At 42.3% G+C, this 26274-nt stretch overlaps 2 protein-coding genes across 7 annotated transcripts in view; both read right to left on the reverse strand.

Moving 5' to 3' along the window:
- mical3a (microtubule associated monooxygenase, calponin and LIM domain containing 3a) overlaps window positions 1-13366 on the reverse strand; it is a 68207-nt gene extending 54841 nt beyond the window's left edge. The window contains exon 1 of the mRNA XM_026366652.1: window positions 13181-13366. The gene's annotated coding sequence lies outside the window, so the exon portion shown is untranslated. The remainder of the gene's footprint in view (window positions 1-13180) is intronic.
- A 1209-nt stretch (window positions 13367-14575) lies between these two features.
- si:ch211-1e14.1 (UPF0606 protein KIAA1549) overlaps window positions 14576-26274 on the reverse strand; it is a 35445-nt gene continuing 23746 nt past the window's right edge. For 2 of the 6 annotated variants that reach the window (XM_026365926.2, XM_026365925.2), the window contains exons 12-21: window positions 24973-25196; window positions 24420-24556; window positions 22309-22514; window positions 21852-22075; window positions 21585-21729; window positions 21164-21487; window positions 19871-19923; window positions 18600-18748; window positions 17962-18116; window positions 14576-17031 (exon numbers count right to left, since the gene is read on the reverse strand). In XM_026365926.2, the coding sequence (XP_026221711.1) occupies window positions 16795-17031; window positions 17962-18116; window positions 18600-18748; window positions 19871-19923; window positions 21164-21487; window positions 21585-21729; window positions 21852-22075; window positions 22309-22514; window positions 24420-24556; window positions 24973-25196 (1854 nt within the window). In that variant the 3' untranslated portion in view covers window positions 14576-16794. Of the gene's footprint in view, window positions 17032-17961; window positions 18117-18599; window positions 18749-19870; window positions 19924-21163; window positions 21488-21584; window positions 21730-21851; window positions 22076-22308; window positions 22515-22929; window positions 22945-24419; window positions 24557-24972; window positions 25197-26274 lie in introns of all 6 variants that reach the window. The other 4 variants (XM_026365930.2, XM_026365927.2, XM_026365928.2 and 1 more) reach the window with 4 other exon arrangements.

Genomic DNA, 26274 nt, shown 5'->3' on the forward strand with positions numbered 1-26274 from the left:
CACTATCAGCTCTCTGCACATTACAGAGTTGGTCTCCGGCTCTTGAGCATCCAGCAAGGCGGACACCTTCCTGTCAGTGGACAGATAGGCCCACATAGATGTTTTTCAGACTCCACAGAGTCGCGAAGCACTTGTAACATCAAATTAAATACAGGGGCACGGAAGGATCAACCCATTCAACAGACTGCTTTATCACCTAACATCTGATTTAAAAATCTTTAGCACAAGACTTCTATTCGGTATCTAGTTCATATTATATGAACTACAATATAACGCCAGATGCTGCCTAGATTATTATGGATATAGTCATAATTATAGTCAACAGTGGTTCAGCAGTAACATATTATTTGCTTCAAATAAGCTATGTCTGTCTCAGGTAGAAAATGAAATCAAGTGAACCTCTAGACTTTCTTACATTAGACCCCTCATTTCCTGTAGTGCATGTTGAATTGGGGTCAGTTCTGCTGCATACCTTCCTCAGTGCCTAATGGCTCTATAATTTCTTCTAACAAGGATTTCTAAACTTTTTCTTTAAGTCATATGAAGTGAAAATGCATTTCTGCAGCTTAGAAGTTATGTGCATTTTAAAAATGTAGCTCTCGCTTATGTAACTGAAGACCGTTACATTGCATCACATCTCCCACATGTTGTTGCGAGAGTAATATGAGGTTCAAACCCACGGTAATTTAAAACAGCAACATTTTGACTATGAGCGGACTTGCAGCCAGGAAAGATTACTGTATCCACCACCACCACGGGGACGTTCCACATTTGAGGTCTCCAATCGGAACAAGCTGCCCTAGTTGGATTTGCTAATTAAACAAGCCACAGGGGGACACGGGATGTCAACCGACACTGCTTGTGTGAAAATGATTAAGAGAAGAAAAGGAAGAGCGTCTTGAACAAATACAAAAAGGGTTTGGATTAGGAGATGGGAGCAAAACGATTTGCTGCCAGGTCACAACACCTACAACAGAGTTTCACCACAATGTAAAACACCCTCTAATTTCAAGAACACCTTGTTTTTCACCACACCTCTGTTCGCCGTTGAGGTTTGTCACCAGCCAATTCACTGAGGATCAGCGGAAGCTCACTGAAGCATGTACACAAAGAGTTATCTACCTAAGGTGAGGCAGCACAACAAAGGAATTACAAATGATGCTATCCTAGAAGTCTTCACAGACATCTCACATTAACAAGTACGGATTATATTGGACTGCACATGATGAAGCTGATGAACAATAGGTGAAGTACTTACAGTGCTGCAGGCGGACAGGCAGAAGCTGAACATCCATGAAGGTATGTTCCACTGGCTGGGATTAGCTCTCCCTGTATTTTCTTCCTTCCCTTTTCCGCTTCTGTCTCTCCTCCTGCCTTCTTCCCCCTCTCCTCCTCTCACCACAGCAAGATGCTGCCTGGACCAGCACTGGTTGTCATGGTAACGAAGACTAGGGGGATTCTCATGTGACTGGATGTCTCTGGGTGCTGATTGGTCAGACACGTTGATGTAAGGAGGGGGGGGGGGGGTGCAGGGGGGGGGGGGGGGGGAAGATGATGTCACATGCCCACAGGTTCACAAATGGGAGGGAACCTCAGCCAGGCTGCCTGTCAGCACACACACAGACACAATAGATGTCTCTTTAAGGTGGGGCTGAGCTACTTCCGACTGATTTCTAGATCATCTGGCTTTTGGGGCTGAGACGTTGAGCTTGACTTTTGCTCTGGCTCAGCTGTCCTCCCCACCGATTGCTCTCATCTGCGATGCCGCCGCCGCCACTAAAATGCGCTCCAGCACTCCAAAAACAGAAATAACACAAGTGTTACACGACATAAGAGAACACCCATATGTGGCAGCTTGACCTGCTGGCTTCCACTTCATTTTCTGCTACAGGAGGTTGCGGGTGGGGGGGGGGCTATTTATAGCACTGCAGAAACCAGACAGAAGCATAAGTGCCACTCATCATGTGTATACACAGTAATACTTATACTGGATGCAAAGGCAGATATTCAAACAATGAAACCACATACGATGCAGAGACAGACTGTTCACGCTCCTGCTGATAGAGAGTGATTTAGCTCAATGTATTTCCTGAATTAGGAGATTACATTAGCACAGTTCATTAAGCTTTATGTGTACAGTAAGTTTAAAGTGTGAGCACAATGGACCTGTGCAGAACAGCCTAGGTGTCAAAATTGCATAATGATAAGCGCCCTGCTGTCGAACAGTTTACAAGTGCTTTACTGACTTGAAAGCACAGGAAACGCTTGGCACTGCCGTAGCACCAAGCAGAGTTCATAGTGGCAGTAAAAGATTTTGGAAAGAGTGCTTTAGGGAAAGTAGGTCTCTGTCAATTTCACGCTCATTTCCAGTGATGACATGAGTAATCGTGGTCCAGGCTTGTTGTCCAGACTGTTGTATAATAATCTGGGATTGAGCCAATTCTGCCAGCGATGAAGAAATGTTCTTGTTCTGGGAGAATCTGATGCTGGTTTACCAAACAGTCATGTGTTGGATTTGTAGGATACTAAGTTTCTGTAAGAAACATCATTACTCACAGTATTTACTACTACTACTACTACTACTTTTGCTAGAGACAGAGAAACAAAGATTTTTCCCTAAACACAATAACAAAATGAAATGAGTATAGAGAGCATCACGTCAGTGACTGCAGACTGTATTAATGCTGTCACAGGTCAAGGCTTACAGATTGTATTTCCGCCCTCTTTCTCAATCTATGAGCATGAATGGATGAAGGACATTACAAAAGCCATGATGCTAACAGTCAGTGTCATCGTGTTCATTGCCTGCCATCAGGATCATGTTACGGGCCACTGAGCACGGGACTATAAAGGAGAAGATACAGAGAGAAGGCGCACTTGTACGGAACAACCTTCTTAATGTCAACCAGTGTGGCTTCAAGAGGGGGCATTCATTTATAATTTACTTTCAATTTTTTTAGTTAAATGTTTAGTTAACTTTTTTACATAGGGTGGTTAAGCACAGAGATAAAGTTAATAAAATTTGTTGTGGTGTGTTGTAGCTGACAAAAATAATGATAACACAATTTCAATGTCATGATAATGTAAACAAAAAATAAACACAATGTCCCAATTACACTCAGTTGGTGACTACTTTGAGATAACATCACTAACACCCACCCTGGCCTCTGGGTCAGACCCTGACCTCCTTCACTTGCACAGACACCTCACTGGGGGCACAGTGCTATGATCATATTAACTCATTAACACCAAATCCAAAGTAGAGTTACAACTGATGGGTTTTTCTGAAGAGAGGTCTGTGGATCACCAAAGTCTTCAAGAGGAACAATGATGAGTCATCAGGATCATTAGGATTAGGTCATTGTTGTCATTGATTGAATTGACAACATGCTTGCGCTGTTTATTGTGAGTAAGTGCAGATAACGAATATGAATATAAATAGGTTTAGGACACTTTCACTGTTCACCATGGAAACCACTGAGAGCCAATCCAATTAAGACATCCACAGCAGTTTCTCTCTAACCCCCGAAATACTCCTTGTCATCAGACTCCCACTTCTATTACATCAATGGTTCCTAAGGATCAAGACGGGGTCAGGGACCCATGGTCACGGTGGTGACTTTTGACCCTTTTAACTTCTAGTAAAGGTTTGATTTATAGTCTAGCACGCTAGCAGTTCATGGACACAGGGTGAGAAATGGGACCAGTGTGGCCGCACCCTGACCACTGCTGCTGTTTCAGTCCTCACTCAGTCCTGGTCTGAGGTCTCCTAAACACATACAGTTAAATTTAGACTGGCTCGGTCTGACCACAGACACAGGCAGACCTCCTGAAATCTGACCTCATTGTCTGCTCGTTCTCTCTCTCCTGCCTCGTTTGGTCTGTGTGTTTTCACTCCGTAACCTTTATTCATCGACTTTGATTCCTCTCTTGGACCCTCTCACACCTCACCCCTCATTTCTCTTCGTTTCTCTCCCTACCCATCATGCCCAGGGAAAAAGCCGACTGGAGCTGATTTACGTGGTGTTGACAGAGTTAGCGGTCATCACTCTGGAGGAAATTAAATGTTCAAGTTACAGCACTGGCTGGATTCATGTTACCTAAAATACTGTGATTCTGGGAAGACATTTTTCAATATCACTTGTTCAGACTGATAGGGTACATATTGTGTTCATCCTTTCTGACGCACTCTCAACATAACAGTACAAACAGACAGCACTAAAAATGCCAACAGCAGTTTAATACCACTCATAATGTAAGATATATACAAGGTTCTACTTTACAAATGTAATGGTTCAGTCAAAATACTTCATCAACAACACAAGAAACTCACAATGGTGGGAGAAAATCTGAAAGCTGTGTAAGAGTGAACATGAAGCACGCAAAAGCTGCATAGCAACCTCACTACTGATCTTCATTAGATATGATAGCAGGTTTGTTTTAGAAACATAACAGGTTCAGTTATGTAAGAGCTCAACTGTAGAACTCAAGCTCACATGCTTTCCTCAGGTGAAATGTTATATATATGTTATATATATATATATATATATATATATATATATATATATATATATATATATATATATATATATACTCTAATGCTTCCAATGTCATTGATCATTCGATTGCAAGACATTTTTAAAGGTTCGGTCGCATGTCCATGTTCAGACGGCCCCCGATCAGTGTCACCTTCCACACTTGGCAGAGAGAGTGTGGTGAAACTCAGTCTAATCAGCGTGTGCTTGTTACCAGACGAGAATGTGAACTTGACTCTGCTCCTCACTGCCAAGGTATCCTCTCTCTGTCTTCTTCTTTCTCTCCTGCCCTCTTTTTCATGCACTCCATCCCTCCCCTCGTTTCATAAAGCAACTAATAACCCCTGAGGGATGATGTAACACGAGACAATGTTCGAAATCTTAACATTTTTCATATTTTTCTGAAAGTCTCAAGGCACTGATACACTTAGATTACCCAAGGGGTGAAACTGCTCTATACCTACTAGTCTGAGAAAGCTATTTCCATAACAACTGTTACCAGTACTGAGCATGACAGGAGGGTTTTAACCATCTTTAATCACATAAGATACAACAAAAGCTGAAGCACGCTTGAACCTGATATGAACTTGACTTCTGATGTAAAGAAGGAGCCGCAATGTACAGTTTATTGGACACAGAGTTCTTGTTGTCAAACTCCCATGTTGCATTTCAACTGGGCAGACGGTGGATCGGTTGTTCCACCATAAGCTGAGGCCACGGTTTCAGCTGGGTCTTGAACTTAATACTGAGAGGCCATGATGGTCACGTTCTGCAGCTTTCACAGCGTGTTTGTGTACAGCAGACCCAGCCCGAAGACAGAAACCAAACACCCCCCCCCCCCCCCTTACACTGAGACAAACAGGCGTGCGCGAGTACACACACACACACACACACACACACACACAGCAAAACTTGTCCTCTATTCTCAATGATCAATTGTTGCAGGAAGCTGACTATTACAACAAAAGCAGGCCCTGTCTTGTAGCTCACAAAGGACGGAGAGAAGAGCACGCACACCACATGCTTTGATTTTTTTCATATGGACATTTATTGTTATCTTTTCATTTGCTGTGACCTTCATGAACAACAAAACCATCAGTTATATAATGTTCATAAAACATTGCACCAGTATTAGCCCCCCCCCCCCCCCAGAGCTCTCTGTGCTGAATCTATACAGACCAGCCTCTGACGGGCAGCCCTCAGGCTCTAGGTCAGGGTTTTTGCTAGTCAATAACACAGCAGGATTATTCTTCAAGATGGTTGATGCTGGAGGGTCTAATTATTTAACGCAGAGAAGAACTGGTATTGGTATTTGCCCTGGGTATGTCGTGGATGGAAGCTTTTCTACTAAACCAGGAAAAGTGGTGGCACAATCCCAGCTGTAATATTGACAGGTTTAGTCTGAGTGTGCAAGTGAAAAGTGACAGGATGAAGCTGTCAATTCAGGTCTTAACACAATCCATATTGCTTTAATTGGAGAGGAGTCATGTTCTCAGATTTCACTCCTACAGATGTCCACATGTGTAGTACGTCTCTCTCTCTCTCACACACACACACACACACACACACACACACACACACACACACACACACACACACACACACACACTCACACACACTCACACACACACTGAGCGTCTGCTATTGTCACCGCTTTACCACCCACAATCATGTAAAACAAACATGGCAATCAGAAACTCGGAGGAAAAGCATGATCTACATAAAGCATTTGTTGAATAAACATGACACCGAGCTGTGGCTCTTAAACTGAAATCTTATCAAAGGAAGACGGAGTGATTGAATTCCTTATCTTCTCAAAGAACAGAACTGCTTTTGTTTTCCGTCTGGCACGCTCTGTGACTCGACGAGGCATTCAGAACCATTTATTCAGCCTGCTGCCAGCGCTGTGTTTTGTGTGCACCCTCGTTCACACACACACACACACACACACACACACGGGGATCAAACGGACACAGCTTCAGTCTTTACAAGCTCCCCTGACACCTTTTTTGAGTCAGTCATTGGGTCCTTCTTCTCCTCATCTACAACTAATACTGTGTGAGATCTGGAGGGATGACCAGTTACCCCCTCACTGAAAAGACCTTGTACGATGTACGTCCGTGGTTTTGCTTGGACTGTTTTGGCTCTACACACTTGGCTCCTTATGAGGCCCGAAGCTATGAAACAATGCTCCGATGGAATGAGCCTCAGGCCCATGTGGATCGCTGCACTGTTTCTGTACACATACCGTAAATACTACACATGGCTCAGTGTGTCTTTTAAGCCCACGTACATTTGTAGATGGTGAAGATAACACACACCCGGGTCAGGTTTCTTTTTGACCTCATGAACATCAGCCATCACAAACACCAAGTTAGTGTGAAAGAGGGAAGCTGAAAAAAATCCTTCACAGAAATATCTACTGTCAGTAACTTTCTTTCTAACCCTTAAACTTGTTTTAACCACATTTAGGGCACCTAACAACAAACCCACTGACTCCACTGTGTGTACGTGTGTGAATCGCTTACAGCTTTTGCCATGAGAACAGCCTTGATCTCTGACCTTATGTCTGTGTTTTCTTTCCCTCACTCTCTCTCTCATCTCAGCTTATCATCGAAAAAAGGAAAAGAAAGTGATATCATCACTATTATCACCTCCTAAAATATTCCACCTCAGCGGGCCGATTCCATTGAGTCATTTAAACATTTACTGCACTGTAGAAACCAAAATTACACAACAATAAAGGTTTTCCCTAAACTGTTGTACTTCACCTATCAAACAAAGGCAGGACTGGCATACAGCTAGACTGAATGCACACGATCATAATTACAGTGTGTATGTCTTGTATACAAGCTGGATGTCACCCAAAAGAACAACACTCACTCACACAGGGCAGGAATCCCATAATTTTCTCATCCAGTGAGGGTGTGGAGCAGCAACTTGGCTAACTCCAAATCCTGTAGTCAGCCATACTGCGGCGTGACATAACGGGTTACCACAGCAACCTTGCACTTTCAGGCTGTGGCCCTGTCAGCAGCTCGTCCCCGCATGTGTGGATGTTTTTACAGGAGCTGTGGCTGCATCGTGCTTACTTCTAAAGCTGATGCCATGTTTATTCTTCTCTGGCCTTTACATCGCATTCACACATTCAGATGTGAAGTATTATTAAAGATTAAAGAAGGTGTATGTGAGAAGGACAGGGTTTACGGGTACATCTAGGTTTTGATGTTGTTTTATTTTAAACTTTATACAATTAAAGAAGTAAACAAACCACAAGAAAGTGGACGATGCCCAAAGTAAAAAAAAAGATAATGACTTTTTCTTTCAGCACTCCTGAGATATTGAATTGATGGTTGGGGTTAATTGAGGTCACAGCGACCTTGGCTTTTGACCTTTGACAACCTAAACCTATTTAAGTCTAAATGGACAAACTTGAAGAATTTGCCTCACAGTGTTCACATGAATGAAACAGATGTAAGGTCACAGGGACCTTGACCTTTGACTCTAAAGGTCTAATCAGTTTATTTCTGTATTTCTATCTGTGGATGTTTGTGCTAATTTATACTTGGTTTTAAAATGTGTCCTGGACAATTAGATCACAAGTGGACAGCCGAGACACATCATGGTTCACATTCTGGACCTTTACCTCGAAGAGGAAGCTCAAACCCACTCTCAGAATATGACTAAATATGTCATATGTTGCTGCTATTTGTTTGCTTGGTGTTATTTAGCTCTTCTACTGTTTCATTGCACTCAGACTGAACCTATGCTCTCCACTACCCTTTTGTTCTTCCTCTGCTTATGACATACACTACCCTGGTTCAAAGTGATAAAAGAGTCCGACCCTAACTAAATGAATGATTAACTCGTCAGGACAGATTGACAGAACAGCAGGATGAAAGATCGTGGACAAATTTAAAAAAATGTTCTGACTTCAAAGCCGGGTCTCATTCACAATGAATAGCAGCTGTTAGTGGCCCCGTTTTTTGAAAGAGTAGAGGGTGGAGGAGGAGGTAGGAAGATGCCTCAGTTATAATTTAAGGACTGATGTGGGACACACAGGAGCAGGTAAAGCTTCTGCAGATGACTAAGTGCTGCAGCCTTAAATAAACCCACTCTCCCCGAGGAAAAAAAAAACAAGACACAAAAAAACAGCCCAACACACCTAGACGACCCCACCACACCCAACTGGACTTGACATTGATTCAATGTGGAGCCATGTAAATGGCTGGTTCGCGGAAATACAGAGACGTGGCTTATCAAGACGGCATGAATGCAATTGGGTGCACAATCCCCGTTCTTATCCCACCGAGCTCTGCTCACTGTCCGTCCCTCGGGTGTTGAACCTGCATGAGTGACCAGCTGGAATCCCCACCCTGTCAGACAGGCTTTCTTTAATCCTGCATTCAATTGGGATTCTTGATCTGTACAGTCTACATATTCACCACAGCGCTGTCCTCTAGCCAAGCTTACGCACGAGTCCACTGATCTATTGTTTAACAGAATATAAAAGGCAGCGAGACAACCTCCATTTTGATTGTCGGTTGGCTGCCAACCATGTTCCCGCAACCTCAACCTCATGTTTGTTAAGCTTAATGTTTCTCCTACCAAACATACAGCTCAGGGGCTGTAAGACAGCACCAATGACATTCATTTCCACATTCAGCAGCTATTAAATGTAAAGACTGTTGATGCTCCTTCTGCGACATCTATCACATTATCCATTAAAAGCTCTGAGAGGTTTTTAAGTGGGTGTGTGAGTGACACTCTGCCTGCTTGAAAGTTGATCCTGGTGGGATTGGGAGGAAGAAGAAGGGAGACAGCTGCAGTTAAGGCCTGTGTCTAGTTAGGCCTGCATGTCTGCATGGACATGAATCATACATGTGAATGAGTGTTGCATCTATTTATGAACGTCCACCTCTAATGCCAGCACCCCCCATGGCCTGTGTGTGTAACTTGCTCTTCTCATGTTCAGAGCTCCCGTGTGCTGTTCTATGCTTTCCTCAGTCCCGTAAGCTTTCGACACTGGTTACTGAACCACTTCACACACAATCACACACTCCTGCACATTTACCTGTAAAAGCACATGTATAAAACATACAAAGAGTGAAAGATACAGCAAAACATGGTAACAAATAGCACTGAATGACACCTTAAATGATCACTAGTAATGTTTCAGAAACAAATACATAAGTTATTAAAGCTGCATTAATCATTTTAGTGTAAGGAACATACAGTCGGCTTTCCACTTGGACTCGTGGGTGAACTAATGAAACAAACGTGCATGCAAACAGCCATCATCACTTTCTACATAACATAGGGTATTATATGTTACAAGGTTAACATGCAGACCACATTGTTTGGGCCATTGTGTGATCTCTTTCTTGTCAGAGGTCACCCACACGTGAAACAGGTTAATCTGAGAAGGTGTAAACAAAGAACATGTGGGCAGAGATCACATCTGACAAGAACAGATGATCCCACAAACCCTTCGACATGCACAATTGTTCCCACACAAGTCATTATATAAAGTTCACTCAGTGTATAAAACCATTAACCATGATGGCCATGGTTAATGGTTTTTTTTTGCTTGTGCATGTGTCATTGTTCTAAATCCGTATCACATGAAAAATGTGTGTGTGGCGCTTACATGTGTATTTAAATAGAAACCTGATGCAGCAGTCAGCAGCATTTTCACATGATCATATGGGGCCCATATGTTCCCCTGTGCAGTTCAGTGAGAACACAGCTCATAACTAAACATCAGACGAGTCCATTATTTTAATTGCTTGCTGTTTTTTTGGAGAAACATGCCATTTCCCTAAACTAAACACTTGGTTCCAAAGAATTTCCAGTAGTTCTTCTTTAATGCTTCCCATCATGGCAGTGTTTGTTTTCCTTCATCTTGTCCTCGTCATGCAAATTGCCCTACATACTAACAACATTCATTTATGCTTAAGTGGCACACTTAACTCAGGTTTTGTACCTTTAAAGGAACATCAGAGAAGACTCGTGGCTGATTTATCAGAGCAGGGTATGAAAACAATGCCTGCGTAACTGAGCTTGTGGACATAGTTACAACTGTTGCAGTGAAGAACTCTGTATGTGTTTACAGGATACATAAATATGGCAACCGAAGAAATCTAATTCCTGTTGGTAATTTTATCCTAGAAGACTTTACCTGGAAACCAACAAAGATTTGAGGTTACTCAATTCTTTAACTTGATTAATTTCTCAATAAGGCAGCAGAGTACTGTTGCTGCTGCTTGTTCCACCCATACATACAGTCTACAGCTCCATCAGAAAGATGGAACTAAATATTCAGGTTCTGTGATTTTATTTGGCATAGCCTTGTCCACATTAGGTCAATCGAGACACAGTAGCTGTAAAGATCATTCGTGAAAATTCCTCTCATCCACTTTCACAAGTAACCCAACAACCAAACCAAAGAAATCTCCAATAAAAGAAACATTTTAGTCAACTGTGATCTACAAAAGAACAGTCAAAGCAGATAAGACACTCCCCTGCAGTGTCCATCTGCTGAACACAACAGAGCTATTAGAGAAATGATAGCTTAACAGGATTATCTGCTGATTATTGTCCGGACTGACCACCAATTTGGAAGTTCTTTGAAATGAGGCACAAGGACGGGGATAGCCTCCTACTTGATTCTCCTTATAGATGGCTACCATCAGTCTGTGTGCATCTGATTAGGCCTTCTCACTTGAACTCAAAGTAATTTCTCTGATCCTGCTAGAACTGCATTCTGCTGCTGACTGTCCTGAAAACATCCAGAGGCTGTGGTCTGCAGGACAGCAGTGCAGAGAGATCCAGTGTGTCTGCAGACAGGGATTAACACCGTCAGAGAGTCATCTGTGGCATACTGGAGTGGCTTTGTAGAGCTCAACACAATACTTCTGTCACCGCACTGTTTACAATGAGCATTTGGCATCAAACTATGCACAGTTTTAGTTTCATGGCTGAGATCAAAAAGTGACAGTAATTCACTTCACATTCACATCCATCCATTCAGCATAAAACCACGCTTCCTTCGCCACACCTCTTATCAAGCACAATCAGCGCTCTTAATGTGTCAACCCATGTGGTGGTGGTTGTGGTGGTGGGAACAGTTTGGGTGTAGAAGAAGCCCAGTAGCAGCTGACAGGCAGGATCAGAGTCTAAAATCAGAGCAGAGAGCAGCTGCTGAGCAAACGGCAGCCCTCTCATGAATGACAGCTATTCACCTCTCCCTTGAGCATCACATGAGCGCTGCCTCCTACTCAGCACAGTGCCGGACAATAACACGCTGTGTCTTCTGATACTGTAAGGCCTGGCAGGGAGGGTGGGAGGGAAGGACCTTGATGACAATGACGATTGTCCAGTGGCGACAAGGGGTGAAAAAGTTAGTGTAAGCTTGATTTACCTGACACGCCACAGTGGGATGTTGAATATAAAGCAGCTACATGAGGAAAAGTTTCTGTGTGATGCAGCTGCAAATAGGGCAGCACTAGCTTTCGGCATATTAAAAAAAAAAAAACATGTTATAACCTTCTATAACCTTCACATCTCATCCGCAGCTACTTACTCATCTGTAAAAAACGATGCTGGAGGTCTGTGTCAGCAATTATTTGCTCGTGGCATACATGTGCTCACAATGTTACATTTCTCTTGTAACCCTTTTGTTTATGCAGCTCCGGCTCAGTTATCAACCTCTGAACCTCGCCTCCCACCCTCTCGCTGTGCTTCCTGAGGCCGACATCAGACGGAGAAATGAGAAACATGATCCAATTACAAGGCAAAGATGACATTCAACTGTAAGCTAGGCACTGGGTGGGCTCATGAGGAGGGAGAAGGGAGAGGTGATGATGGAGGAAGAGGAGGAAGGTGGGGGGGGGGGAGTGGTTAGCATTTAGTAAACAAAGAGGAGCTGCACTGACATCATCACTGGTGGAGCAGAAAATACAACAGAAACAGCTGGAAAGGATTGAGAAATGTGTTGTTTTGGGGCATATTCAAAACCATCCAATTGTCCTGTAAGTACTATACACAGCAGTAACTCTGTTAGTGACAGCACTGCCAGTCGGCCTTTGGCTGGATACTACTGAAAATGCCTGGCTGCTGCTGCAGTGTGTCAATTAGCCAAGCGATCCTGCTGCAACTGACTCGAAAGGCGGCAGCTCTAATGCTATGCAGAGCGTTGCATAATAATATAAAAAGACACGGTGACAAACAAGGAGGGCGAGGGCCACATCCTCCCACAGTCTGCAGCTGTAGGCTGGCGCTAAAATACCTGCCCGTTCACGGTCATCAAACCACAGGCATGCCTGTTTGTGACAGGCAGCTGGAGGAGCAGCACGTGCTATGGTGTACACACACATATGCAGGACTCAAATACAGCAACTGAACCGCATCATGTGCAGGCACGACCACAGGAGAGCAGCAGACATACAGCTTTAGTATAAAACAAACAGCGAGAAGGGCATCCTGTCTGCTCTGGTTGAGAAACTCTTGCTTCTTGCATCTATAAATTCTTCAGAGTTACTCCCATTACAACTACTACCACGCAGAACACACACACACACACACACACAGACAGACACGTAGCTACAAATACACACTCTCAAAGCAGATCGCAGTCTACTCACTATTGCAGCTGATTCTGTGCTGGGACCAGAGTAAAGGCAAGATACCCTGTCTCCTGTCAAAGGATTTGTTCCACACTTGTCCTCCTCCCTGCTCTTCTTGCTTTTCTGTCTTTCACCAGGAGACTTAAAAGCGAGCACAGCTGAAGACACACAGAAAGAGACAGACAGAGAGAGAGAGAGAGGGAGAGAGAGAGAGAGGGAGAGAGAGAGAGATCTGCAGTGCTGGAACTCTGTCAGTATGCTAATGCTTGGATATGCTCTGCCTCCCTCTCAGTTTCCCCTTCTCCCTCCCCTCCCTTCCCTCCCTCGCAGTTTTCTCCAAGGTCAGTGGGCAGACCTGCCTATTTGACTCCTCCCTTAGTGGACAATTGCTTCATCCCCTCATACCTTCCTACAGGCTGGACACCCAGCCAGTAATTACCGTCATGATCCAGATTAACTCCTGGGTGTGCTGTTGTTGTGCTACGCTGGGCTGGGCTGGACTCAGTTAGCTGAGCCGGGACAGGCCAACACACAGGGAGGATTACCGTCGGGAGGAGGGAAGGGGTTTAGACCCCACAAGGAGGGCCAGGGGCAGCCACTCAAAATATGATGGCACAGTATTAAGCACTGCCAGAGGACAAGAGATAGAGAGAATGAGAAAAAGATAATACCTCTACATACAGGACATATATGCACGTTGAAAATACACATAGATTAAAGTAGAAGAATTGACTGTTTATGAAATGAAAATATGCCTGAAATGTAATCTTTGGGCATATATATATATATAAATATCGACTCCTTAAGAGTGTGCACTGTAATTCTTGCTGACTTGTGTGGTGCACCCCCTGCAGAGCGAGTTCAAGAGATCTGCTGAGCGTTTAGCTGCATCACTAGGTGGTTTTAGATCATGTGATGGGATTAAAGGGGAGAAGCGCCTGATGGGATGAGACACAACAGGAAATACTTCTTCACCACAAAGAGAGGAGAAAACACACAATCGACTGATCGGCAGCAAAGTGAGCAGCAGCTGAGACAATACCTTAAAAGCTTCTGTTCCACTGCAAATAACATCCAGTGTATATTAGAATAATCTCTATCGCAAACGCTGCTTTTCAAAACATTTCACATTGCATAATCATACACATCCTCCTTAATTTCCTTACAAGCGTGATTCCATGAACATGAATCAACCTTTTTTTTTTTTCGGTCTCCTAGAAACATCCTTGGGAATTGGTTACATCATCTGCAGCAAGGAAGAAGTTGTTGTTGTCAGCAGAAGAGATCAGGTTTGCTTGTGATGAGCTGCCACCTCCTGGATGTTTGTGGTAAGTACAATACCACACAAAAGATGATATAAATAAACAAAATGAATAAATAATTTAAATAAAAATGCAGCTCTGATGCTGATGATGTGTTCTAGTGATTTGTATTTCTTGAAGCATGGGACAGCATACGAAAAAACAAACAAAACAAATGCAATCGTTCAACATGCAATCAAACAAAAGTAAAGTTGGACCAGCCAACTGATGACTCTCACACACGACAACACAGAAACAGATGAAAAACATCAAAAATAACAACAACAACAACAAAAATCATCAAATCCAAAACAACTGAGGATGAATACAAACAGATGGACAGTTCTTTACAGTGGAGAACCAGCAGGTGGAGGCATACAGTGTGACGTTGGTAATGACACATGGACAAAGTGACAAGGGAAAGGAAACTCCACACAGTGGCAGAGTTTGATTACCATTAACTCAACGTGGCTTCTTTTCAATTTGCAACAGACATATAAAGAACAGGTCATAGTTACATAGTTATGTAATTCGAAGTGTTAAACACAACAGAGAGAATTACTGATAATACAGTGTTTCTGTCCTCTGCACTGCTTAATCTGTTCAGGTGTCTACAAGGCACATCACATCCTACCAACCCCTGTAGATCTTTTCAGCTCTCTGGCAAACTAGTTAGTTGGTGTGTGTGTGTGTATGTGTGTTCGTGTGTATACAGAATAAAACCTGCCACATACTGGTAACACACTCCAAAACACTTCAAGTTCAAGTCCTACTATTTATGTCCACATTTTTTCATTTATTTCATTTAAATAAAATATCACTCCATACCCCAAAACATCACAACATGTCAGGGGAGGATTAAGGTTTAAAAACAAAAAGAATCTACTGTAGAATGATTTTCAACCAGTATGCAGACTAAGAGACTTTTGATGTAACTGCATGAGGCAAGGTAAATCCACGGAGGTTTAAAAAGCACAGAACATAGCTGGTTGACGTAAACCATGAATGACAACAAATACAGTACACAGTTCTCCTTCCTGTGCTAATAAAAAGGCAAAGCAAACTTCAAATACTGCATTAAACAATGATGGTGAATCAGTATCTAGTGAGGATGATATTAGAATACACATCTTTGACTTTCCCTCATTAACAGTTCATCTGTGACCCATCAAAAGTCCGTTTTACTGATTGGTCCATTAGGAATCTCATTTTGAAAGACCTGAGCTGTACCAAGTAGTCAGCATACAGTGCATTGCAACCAAACACCAAGTACAAACAGTACATAAGTGTCCATAATTGTCAAGTACATACATTTGTGCCTGCATCTTTGAAACCTCTGAAGTCATGTTTGAAGATTTGAGTTTCAAGGCCATGTTTGTCTAGCTGTCTGTTAGCTACATAAATAAAAACACCACAGGGCTTTAACACTGAAAAATGTGTGTTTGTGTGTGCATATACTGTATATATGTTTGGTAAGTCAAGAGGTGAAAAAATAACTCGGAATAACTCTGTGCTACTGCACTAAGTAAGGAATGAATAGGCAGTAATGAATAGGTAGTGTTTATGAGTGTGCCTCCTTCTGAACTTGCTGGCTGTGAAATGTGACCTTACTGTAGGCTTGTACAGTAGATTGGGTCAAGTGGACTCCATCACAGTATCAAGGCATAGCATGGCTCATCATGGCAGAAAACATTAAGTATACCTGACGGTGATAAAAAAAAAGAAAAGATGGGGACGCCTGTATTGGAAAACAACAAATACCTGTATGATAGTTTAAGTAACAGAACCGTTCTTGGAATGACGTGTTGTGCAGGGGTATATCTGTTAGGTGAAGGCAAAATGATAATAAAATGATGACTTCTGAATCAGAGTCTGAAAAAAAAAAAAAAAAAATCAGTTCTAAATGTGGATCCACAGTGCTGACAGCTTGGCATGATGTTTTCCTCTCATCCCATAATGAAATGCAGGGCAAAAACATTAGCAGGATAGGTCCAGTCATGTGCTTTCATCTCATCTCATCTCATCTCATCTCATCTCTAAAGGTCCAGTACACACTTGACTGTGTAACAGTGTCTCTGGCTTGTCATACTGCAGTTGAACTGATTCTGTATCAACCTGTATAAACTACGCTCACGTCATTCAGTTTTTCAAAGGGGCTGCTTCTTCTGTTACAAATCTCATTGAGCCACCTCTTTACTTCAGTTTAGCAGGATTGTCTCTCTGCTGTACACTCTTTAGGAACTTCCATGGGAAGCACTGTCACATGAGGCAAAGTGAGCAGTCAGGGTCAGTGGCAAGACTGGTTAGTACCGCAAGCTGGAGACCGGGGCTTCAGCTGTGGTAGCTGGGCACAGCTGCCTGTTTCTGGGAGAGACGCAAAAGCTCTTCTCTTATAGCTTTGATCAGGGAAGCAGAGGAATGGGTGGGAGGAGACGTGTCCAGGGGCGGTGGGGTTGACAGATAGCCAACCACAGGGGGTTCTTGATGGGCAGGGGGTGCCGAAGGGTCCCTACCACTCCTGGGCATCTGGAAGATAGAGGGGGGTGAGTAGTCAGGACAGTCCAGGAACTGAAGGCAGGACAGATGGGCAAAGAGAAGAAAAAGACAGAGACGAGAAGGAAAACAGAGGAAATATTAAGTGACAGAACTAGAGCATGGCAGAGAGCTAGAAGGAAATGATTTATTCAGAAATTCTACAGCTTCAGGTGGGTTAAGACTAAGTACCCCCTCACTACTTCCACAGGAAGCTGCAGGCAGGTGCTGCAAATCATCATCCCTTAATTAACTGATGATCAGCTGGTTCTGGCAGTTTGCAGGTCTGGGCAATTCACTGAACATGAAATTATGACTGAGGTTCGCAAAACTGTATCTGAACAAACCACAAGACTTCTGGAACAATGTCCTATGCATAGATGGCACCAAAGTGGAGTTGTTTGGCCTTAATACCCGGTGCCATGTTTCAGCAAAAAACATCTCATACCCACTGTCAAGCACAGCATTGGAGGCGTGATGATTTGATCTTGTTTTGCACCAGCCACAGGTCCTAGGCACCTTGCAGTCATTGAGTCGACCATAAACTCCTCTGAGTATTCTAAAGGCAAATGCGAGGCCATCTGTCTGACAGCTAAAGCTTATTTAAAATGGGGTCATGTAGCAGGACAATGATCTGAAGCGCAGCAGTAAATCAGAATCAGAATAGCTGAAAAACGAAAGAATCAAGGTTCTGAAATGGTAAAGTCAAAGATCAAACCTCACCCCTGTGGAAATGCTGCGGAAAAGTTAGATCTACAAGCTTTTGAATACCGGAGGGGAACTTTTTTTTGTTTTTTGCCTCATTTCTGTTAAATAAATAATGTTGTGAAAAAATGTAGAACTTGTTGTTTGTCTGAGGAGGTATTTGCCTAAGACTAAGTATTATTATATTTCTACACAAAAACCATAGAGATAAAAGGGATTTTGCACGTGTCTCTAGGTTAATTAAAGCAACAAGTTACTCACTGCATCTTTTTCAGGCTCTGCTCTGGAGAAATTGTCATCATGATAGTGGTTCCAGCCAATGCCTCCATTCTGGCCTGGAGCAGCCCTGACCCCTGCAGGGTACCCGTTCATCCGGCTGGACAATCCCACCTGTGTGAGGTGATGGAGCTGGGCGCCTACACACACACACACAGACATCACATCACATCAGAGTTACAGGAGCTGAAACTCAATCCACAGCAGCCCCTCTAATATAGTTTGATGCAATCACTACAGCCTTAAAAGCACTCAGGCTCTGCTGTGCTGCGCTCTATATGGTAAATGCCACAATCCATTTCTATTAGTCTAAGTCACATGATGGCTGCTGCATTACGCCAGCTCCTTGAATAATTTATACAAAGACAAGTCCCTTTCAGTCTGACAGGTTAATGGGCCGGAGGTGTGTGTCTGCATTAAAGCATGACACCATGACCCACATCCTGAAGTGCTCTAAAATAAACTGTCCACAGTCAGTATAAAGACAATAAATAACTTCAGCCTCTAAGAGCTTTTGCTGGAGGTGTGTCTTTGAAAATGCTTAAATGATGCTGTAAGAAAAGGAGCTTTGGTTGGTCGACAATATTGGTAGTTTTGCATGTGTACATGTGGGAAGTTTGTACCTGTAGTTCCCCCTACTGGCCTCGGTCTGGCACATGAGGGAAGCTCATCAGCGTAGCGGCTCCTGCCGGAGTACAGGCTGTCTGGCTGGATCTGCTCACTGTGACCTGCTGTTTCTCCTGGTGGCAAGTAGCTGGAGCCAAGACCCTGCCTTAAATAGAAAGAAATGTCTTTGCATTACCTTGTAATTTGTGTTGTAATTTTCTAAGTAGAATTACAGCATTGCAGTTGTTTGCCTCTGCTAACCAGTTTATGCATGAGTCTAAGTGGATGTTTGTGCCAGATGTAATGAAATTCCTTTCTGAGATATAGCACTGACAAGAATGGGACATACATGATGCCACAATGACTTTGGCCTTTCACCACCAAAATCTAGACAGTTCATCAATGAATTCAATTGGACAGTTGTACCAAATTTGATTAGATATTAGATATTGGACAAATGTAGCATTTTATACAGAAGCAGTAAAAGTATGGATATCTGTGGACTCAAATGCAGAGATAATTTTCAATGTAAAGACTTTTAATACTAGTTAGTGGTTAAGTGAACAACTGAAACTTGCTGAACTGATTTTGCACTAAACAGCTTACAAATTTGCATGCAAGTACAAAGACAGATCCACTGGAGAGTGGTGTGTTTGTGTGGGAATTAGCCTTTATGACTCCATTAACAACAGGGTCATCAGACAACCTGATTATACAGCGTCTCCAACAGGTAACTAACTAACTTAAACTAGGTCTCATGCAGTTATTATAGTGTTAACCTTAAACCAATTCACTTCCACAAAGTGCTGCAATTTTCTTTCTTGAATTTCTAGTGATAAGCTGTTTCGCATCAGTTGGGTTCCTTTAGGCTACGTGGCGCTCTAGAAAATTAACTGACTCCATAAAAAAAGCTACTTACATTTTTTGGCGTGTGTGTATCTATGATATGAATGTGCATCTGTGTACAGGTGCCTCTGGTCTTTTTGGGACCGCTTAAGAGAGCACTGCTTGGACTTGATCCGTTAAACTAATAAAATAAAGATGACTCTTACTTTAATTATTCATGAGGACCAACTCACTGAAGGAAAACATTCCCACTGGTAAAGTGGAAACCCAGCTGTACTGATCAATATAAAATCCTTTTGGTGTAGAAAGCAGTTAACGTCAAATAAACACATTATTTATTTATGTATTAATGAATATTTTATATTTATATATACATTAATACATATATACATTTATTTATTTATATATGTCTATCTCAATTTTCAGGAACTCCTCCACTAACCTTGGTGCCAGGCCTTGGACTGAAGGATGGGACAATCCCAGCTCAGTGAACCTCTGGGGGAGACAAAGTGTGTAAAAACATTATTGAGAAAAACTAATACAGACAGACCCTAAGGCTACCTAATACAGTTTTTAAAATATTTAAAAATAAATGGAACAGCTTTCATATGGTATTGAGATGTTGCAAATACAAATACTGCAATAATAAATGCTTAGAGACCCAGGAATAGAGGTTTTTGTTCTTCAGTACTGTGACATCTGTTATTTGCACTATATTTTTTGAGCACTAGGATTCACTTCATACTACTAAACAATGTTGTTTTTACCAAGCTTGGGTTATGTTGGATACCCTTTTTTTATTTTACAACTGACCTTTTACAGCATATTAAAGCAATGAACCTGCAAAAGCAGAACCAGCAAATAGCTTTTATGGCTCCACAGGTCGCTGTTTCTCTCTATATTTGTCACTTGGGGTGAACACTCGTCCTAGCCCTATCAGGAATCGAGTCATGATTATTGTGCCTTTAATGCTGTAAAAATGCATTTAAGCATTAATTTTTTAAGAATATAAGAGAAATATTCAATTAGTATAGTGAGAAATAAATTCTAGTTAAAAAGGGAGAAAACATAAAACAATGTAACAGAACTTTTTTCATATGGTGCTCATGGCTACTCTAACCTATTTAATTATACCTCAACTCTATACTTGGCTTTCAAAGCCAGAGTTCTGCAATAGATAATGTCAACTTTGTTCCATGACACAGTGTATTATATGCACTGTGTGAGAAACAGTGGATTTTATATCATATATATATAAACCATCAGTGAGCTTATATTCAAGGTGGTTTCAGAGCACTACCATGGCGTATGTTCTGTGAAACCTACACCGACAGTAACTAATGCAGATTAAGCACATGAAGGGTGTATTACTGTAGAGTCTTACGAGTTGTAGGTATCTGATGGGGGCGTAAGGTTGCAGCTATATGAGGGTGACAGATGGAGGAATACTTAACTGATTAGCTTGCTAAGAGGACATGATTAAACCTGAAGCTATATGCTTCATGCTGGGAATGAAAGAGTGGAGATAGTGAATTCAAAGCACTTTATATCTGCCTTGTCTTGTTTATTGACCAACTTAGTAAACCAAAGAGATGCATGACAGAATCCCATTCACAGAAACCTAAACTTGCTGGAGATACAATGTAAAATCATTTGTTACAAACACATAATGTCATTCAGTGCAATGTGAAAGCAGTATGACTGGATGTTGTGTGATTGGTTAATGGCTACTTACACCAGGAAAAGGGCCAAGAGCTTGGAAGGATGGACCCCAAGGTCTGGGGCCGCGGCCCGGAGGACTGGAGGTAGGGGCATTACTATTGACCCCTGGGAGAGTGATCCCTGCTGTCGTCCCCTGAGTGGTGGGCGACACAAGGGCAAAGGCATCATCGAGCAGGGAGTGCATCTGCTGTCGCGCCTCCTCAATGGAGGGCTGTGGTGGCATGTATGGGGGTGGGGGAGGGGCATGGCCTGGAGGAGAGGACGTGAGACCCAGGAAAACATCATCAATTGGGGAGGGACTCCTGTGAGGGGATCCTGGGCCTTGGTCAGGGTCAGACTGGAGTAAATACATATTTTGACAGGCAGTTAGAAACATAACATTATACAGCTGGTCTGAAATTGTACTAATGCCCTGATGCTGTTGAACTACTTACAACGTAGGCCACATTGTTGACCCCAGGACACTTTCTATAAGCAGCATCACTGTCTTCAGTGATGAGGTGGTCTTTGTCTGCCTCTGTCATACCTCCATTCAGGTGCTCCTCCAGTCTCTGTTTGGGAGAGTGTCTCCCTCGACCACTGAAGGACAAATGATGAAATGGTTTTTATTAGAGTTTTCTGTCAACCAGGCCATAACTGAAAGTCAGAAAGTCAACTTTTCTACCACTCTGTGAGTCACAGACCCAAAATCTGAGCCTGACCTTTTCTTGGATTCCATAAAGATGGAGGGCACCTCTGGATCCAGTATCTTGTTAATCTGTATCTGTGCTTTCTGATAGATGCGATCCTGATCCTTCACATCCCTGAGGCCACTGTTCACGTCATCCATGGCGGGGAAGTCGTAGTGGCCCTTCCGTTTGGCACGCAGACGTATCTTGTTACGATGGTGCTCAATTTCTGACTTGTGCCTCAATGCTACCTGGATCTGAATAAAGAATTTCCTCATTTCCAAACATAGCCAAAATAAGTGCAGTTGAGACTAATTCTAATTTTAAACAAATTAATCTGACCATTCACAAGATCTACTGCAGCATCCGAAGAAAAATAATACATGTAAAGGAGATCACAGAATTTTATCTTGCAATGTTTGGATTTTTGGAATAATCTATTTGCTAAAAACAACAGCTTTTGCAAAGCAGCATTTTCAAAAGTGCAAACCTCTTTGTTGATTTGGTTTGTGTCAGACAGTTTGCCATTGATGGGTGGGCTGTGCAGTGGTGGGACAGGCATGGGTTGCATTGCAATAAGCTGAACTTTGTTGGGGAGCCTTCGGCTTGCATCTGTGGTGCGAGATATTCGGTCGACATGTTCAAAAATGGAGGCTGAGGACAGATTCTCGTTTGTACCATTCATAGGTGGAGGACCTGAGGAAGTAAGCAAGAGGTCACAATTTGGTCCACACAGTGCAGCTTTTCAAAGTATAAATGCTAATGGTAACTTCAGCTAGGGGACAGGGCACAGCTATTGCATAAAGATCTTCACGCAACATTTATCTTTCTATTTAATTGACATGACTATACATGACTTACAACAAAGGAGGCAGGTAAAGCATGATGAAATGAACACTGATACTGTTTCACAAAAGCTAAACTTAGTTTCAAACAATAGCCTTTGCCTTTGTTTGTGATTTTCTTGACACAGACTGACAGCTGACCAGTGATGGATGGTGAGAACAGACTGAGCCCAAAGCTACCACAGAAACAGACAACACACAGAAGGGTGCTGGAGGTCAAGCCTGAGGTCTACAGGGACACAGACAGAAAGAGAACAAACTCTTACCAATTCTATTCTTTCCTGCAAACCACAATTGGAAAGGAAAAAAGTTTTACTCAGGAGAAGGCAATAAAATAAAGAAGAGGTTATTCTATGTTGTCAAGAAATATAAAAGATGGTAGTGAATTCAGGTCTGGTGCTGTTTAAAGTTTTACAAATGAAAAGAAAAATAAATGAAGGAATCCTACAGAGAGGGAAAGGCAAGTGGTGTGCTTAGGCAAGTAAATTTCCACATCTGATGAAAGCTTCCCTTCTGGTCATGTAAAGTTCATTAGCACGAAAAAGAAAAAGAAACACTGCTTTGAGTAGAAAACACATACAGTGGCAAGAAAAAGTATGTGAATTTCATGGTTTTATGCATTAATTTGTCATAAAATGTGATCTGATCTTCATCTAAGTCAAGAGCATTGATAAATATAATGTGACTAAAATAATGTAGTCTCATAGAAACCTCAATGTGCTAGTGGAAAAAGTATGTGAGTATATATTGATTTATATATGATGTATATATTGAGTTTGCTCTGCACAAGAAGAATACGCTTATTTGATTTATGCCTTATGTTTTGTGGACTGACCATATTAACTATTTGGAAAGAACACACAGCACTACATCTGGCATAAAAGGGTACTGCATATTATTATGAAAACATCATCCAAATCCAAAAAGTATATTGGAGGAAACATCATGATTTGGGCCTGCTATGCTGCATCAAGGTCTGGCCAGCTTGCAGTGATTGAGGGGAAGATGAATTGAAGTGTATCAAAAATTCTTCAGGATAATGTGAGAATGTCTGTACGTGAGCTGAAACTCTGTAAAGACATGAAAGATCAGGATTTTTTTATGTTATTATTTTAGGCACATTTTATTTGTCATTACCCAAGGAACTCCAAAAGAACAAAAAAAAAAAAGAAAAAGAAAAATGGTCTTGTATACAGTCTCCCTATAAACACCGTGGCAGTGTATATACAGACCCAGGAGGAAATTTATCAGTAACAAAACAGAGACCATTCCTCTGTGGGTGAGTCAGGCTGTAGTCTCTGCCTGACTGCCTCTGGCTCTGGCACGTAGTCTCTGAGTGGCATTGCAGGCCTGAATCTATCAACAAGCTGTCAAAAAGAGTGACTCCAGCTATTTTTTCCGTTCTATTCCCTGCGCTCTCCTCTCTGTGGACTTCTTATGACCACTGAATTTAGTTTCTACCAGGTGTTTCTCTTCCGTTTTCTGTTCCCCTATGTAATCTTAATGTTACTGTTTGGGATGACGCTGCACTTTTCCAGTCTTCCTCCTCTTCGTTTTTAATCACCTCTTAGTCTCTCTTGCCCCATATCTGGACCTCTTGTCAATCAAATCATTCCAGCTTGAGCTGCTCTCTGTTTATCTCTTTAGGTCCACCCAAATTTCCTTTAATTCCTTCAATTTCCTCATTGCCCTCTCTCTTCGTAAGCACTGTCTTTGTGTTTGGGAGGGTGATGCGAGTGTTGCCAAGGCCACTTGCCATTTAAAACATTGATGGGGATCTTACGGGTCTGCTTGCTGTCGCTGGGTGTGGTGTGGCTTCTCAGGTTCTCCTCAGTTGACTCCCGCTCACTGGAATGGTCACTTACCACAGAGTCACCGTCTGACGGTGAGACCCTATCCGGAAAACACACACACTCGCATGAATAATAGAAGCTTAAGAGCACACTAACATGCTGAAATGCCATGCATAATCAAAATAGTGCTTTTCCAGAAAGGAACAACTTGGAGTGAACTCTGCCTAGTAATATGATTCTGCTGCTGATTTTAAGTAACAAAATAATTACAATTACAATTCATTTATCCTGGATCTCAATAATCAGTAAGATAAATGACATGGCAATAGCAAGACCGACTATGAGAACAGAAGTTCTTAAATGCATTAAACAATAATTGCGGTCCTTGCTTGTACAGCACATATTCATTTAGTGTTATCAGTATGTTTAAAACTGAAATTTCCTCCTTAATATGTGAAGATGATGAAGTAAAGTAACGTAAAGTTTATCCTCCAGCGTTATACTATCACCACTGACCTTTCTCGCCTTCGGCTGCTGCGGGATGCCTTGGTGGAGGAGGCTGAGATTTTGGATTTGGGTGTGGGTATCTCCCCATTCTCAGATGTACTGAGGCCATCTTTAATAGAAAGGGGCCCAGGCTCTGGCGGGACAGACTCCTGGATCACCATACAGTCATCCTTACTCTGCTGGCCAAGGTGCAGTTTGGCAAAGTCAAAGCCCTTCACACTGGGAGCCTGCAACTAAGAGGAAAAATAACACTGGTTTAGGAAAAAAGGTGGATGAACAATAATGAATGCTTGCTTTATGACAGTTCAATATGTAAGGATGCAGTATTCAGTATCTTGTGCAATCACATTAAAATTACCATGACTTTTTTCTGTAATTTAAACCACAGTGGTGAACATGCATGAAATCATCATACTGTAAGCCTGGTGTACTGAAACTCAAAACCAAGAGCCATGAATGAGTGAAGTGACAGACAGATAGGTACAATTCATCAAAATATTCACATATTTTCCTCAACATTCTAATCAATACCCCATATTGGCAACGTAAAAGAAATTAGTTTGAAATCTTTGCAAAATTATTGAAAAAAAAAAAACAAAACAAAAAACAATCACATGTATTGTAAGTATTTACAGCCTTTGCCATGACACTCAAAATTGAGCTCTGGTGGATCCTGTTTCCACTGATCGTCCTGGAGATGTTTCTACAACATGTTTGGAGGCCGTCTGTGGGATTTGGAAAGACCAAGGACCGAGGAACAAGGGTAAAGAAAATTATCTGCAGCATTGAAGATCCCAATGAGCAGTGGCTTCCATCACCCGTAAATGGAAGAAGTTTAGAACCACCAGGACTCTTCCTAGACCGGGCTGCCTGGTCAAACTGAGCAATCGAGAGAGAAGGGCCTTAGTCAGTTACTCTGAAAGACCTCCAGTGTTTCTCTGTAGAGAGAGAACTTTTCAGAAGAACAACCATCTCTGCAGCATTGCACCAATCAGGTATGTATGATAGAGTGGCCAGAGGGAAACCATGCATGCATATGACCACCTGCCAGGAGTTTACCAAAATGTACCTGAAGGACTCTCACACCATGAGAAACAAGATTCTCTGTTCTGATTGATCTTTTTGGGCTGGATGCCAAGCATCATGTCTGGAGTAAACCAGGCACTGCTCACCACCTGGCAAATAACATTCCTACAGTAAAGCATGGTAATGGCAGCATTATGCTGTGGGGATGTTTTTCAGCAGCAGGAACAGGGAGACTAGTCAGGATTGAGGGAAAGATGAATGCAGCAATGTACAGAGACATTCTTG

This window comes from Anabas testudineus, chromosome 6, assembly GCF_900324465.2.
Source record: "Anabas testudineus chromosome 6, fAnaTes1.2, whole genome shotgun sequence".
Classification (NCBI taxonomy): Eukaryota; Metazoa; Chordata; class Actinopteri; order Anabantiformes; family Anabantidae; genus Anabas; species Anabas testudineus.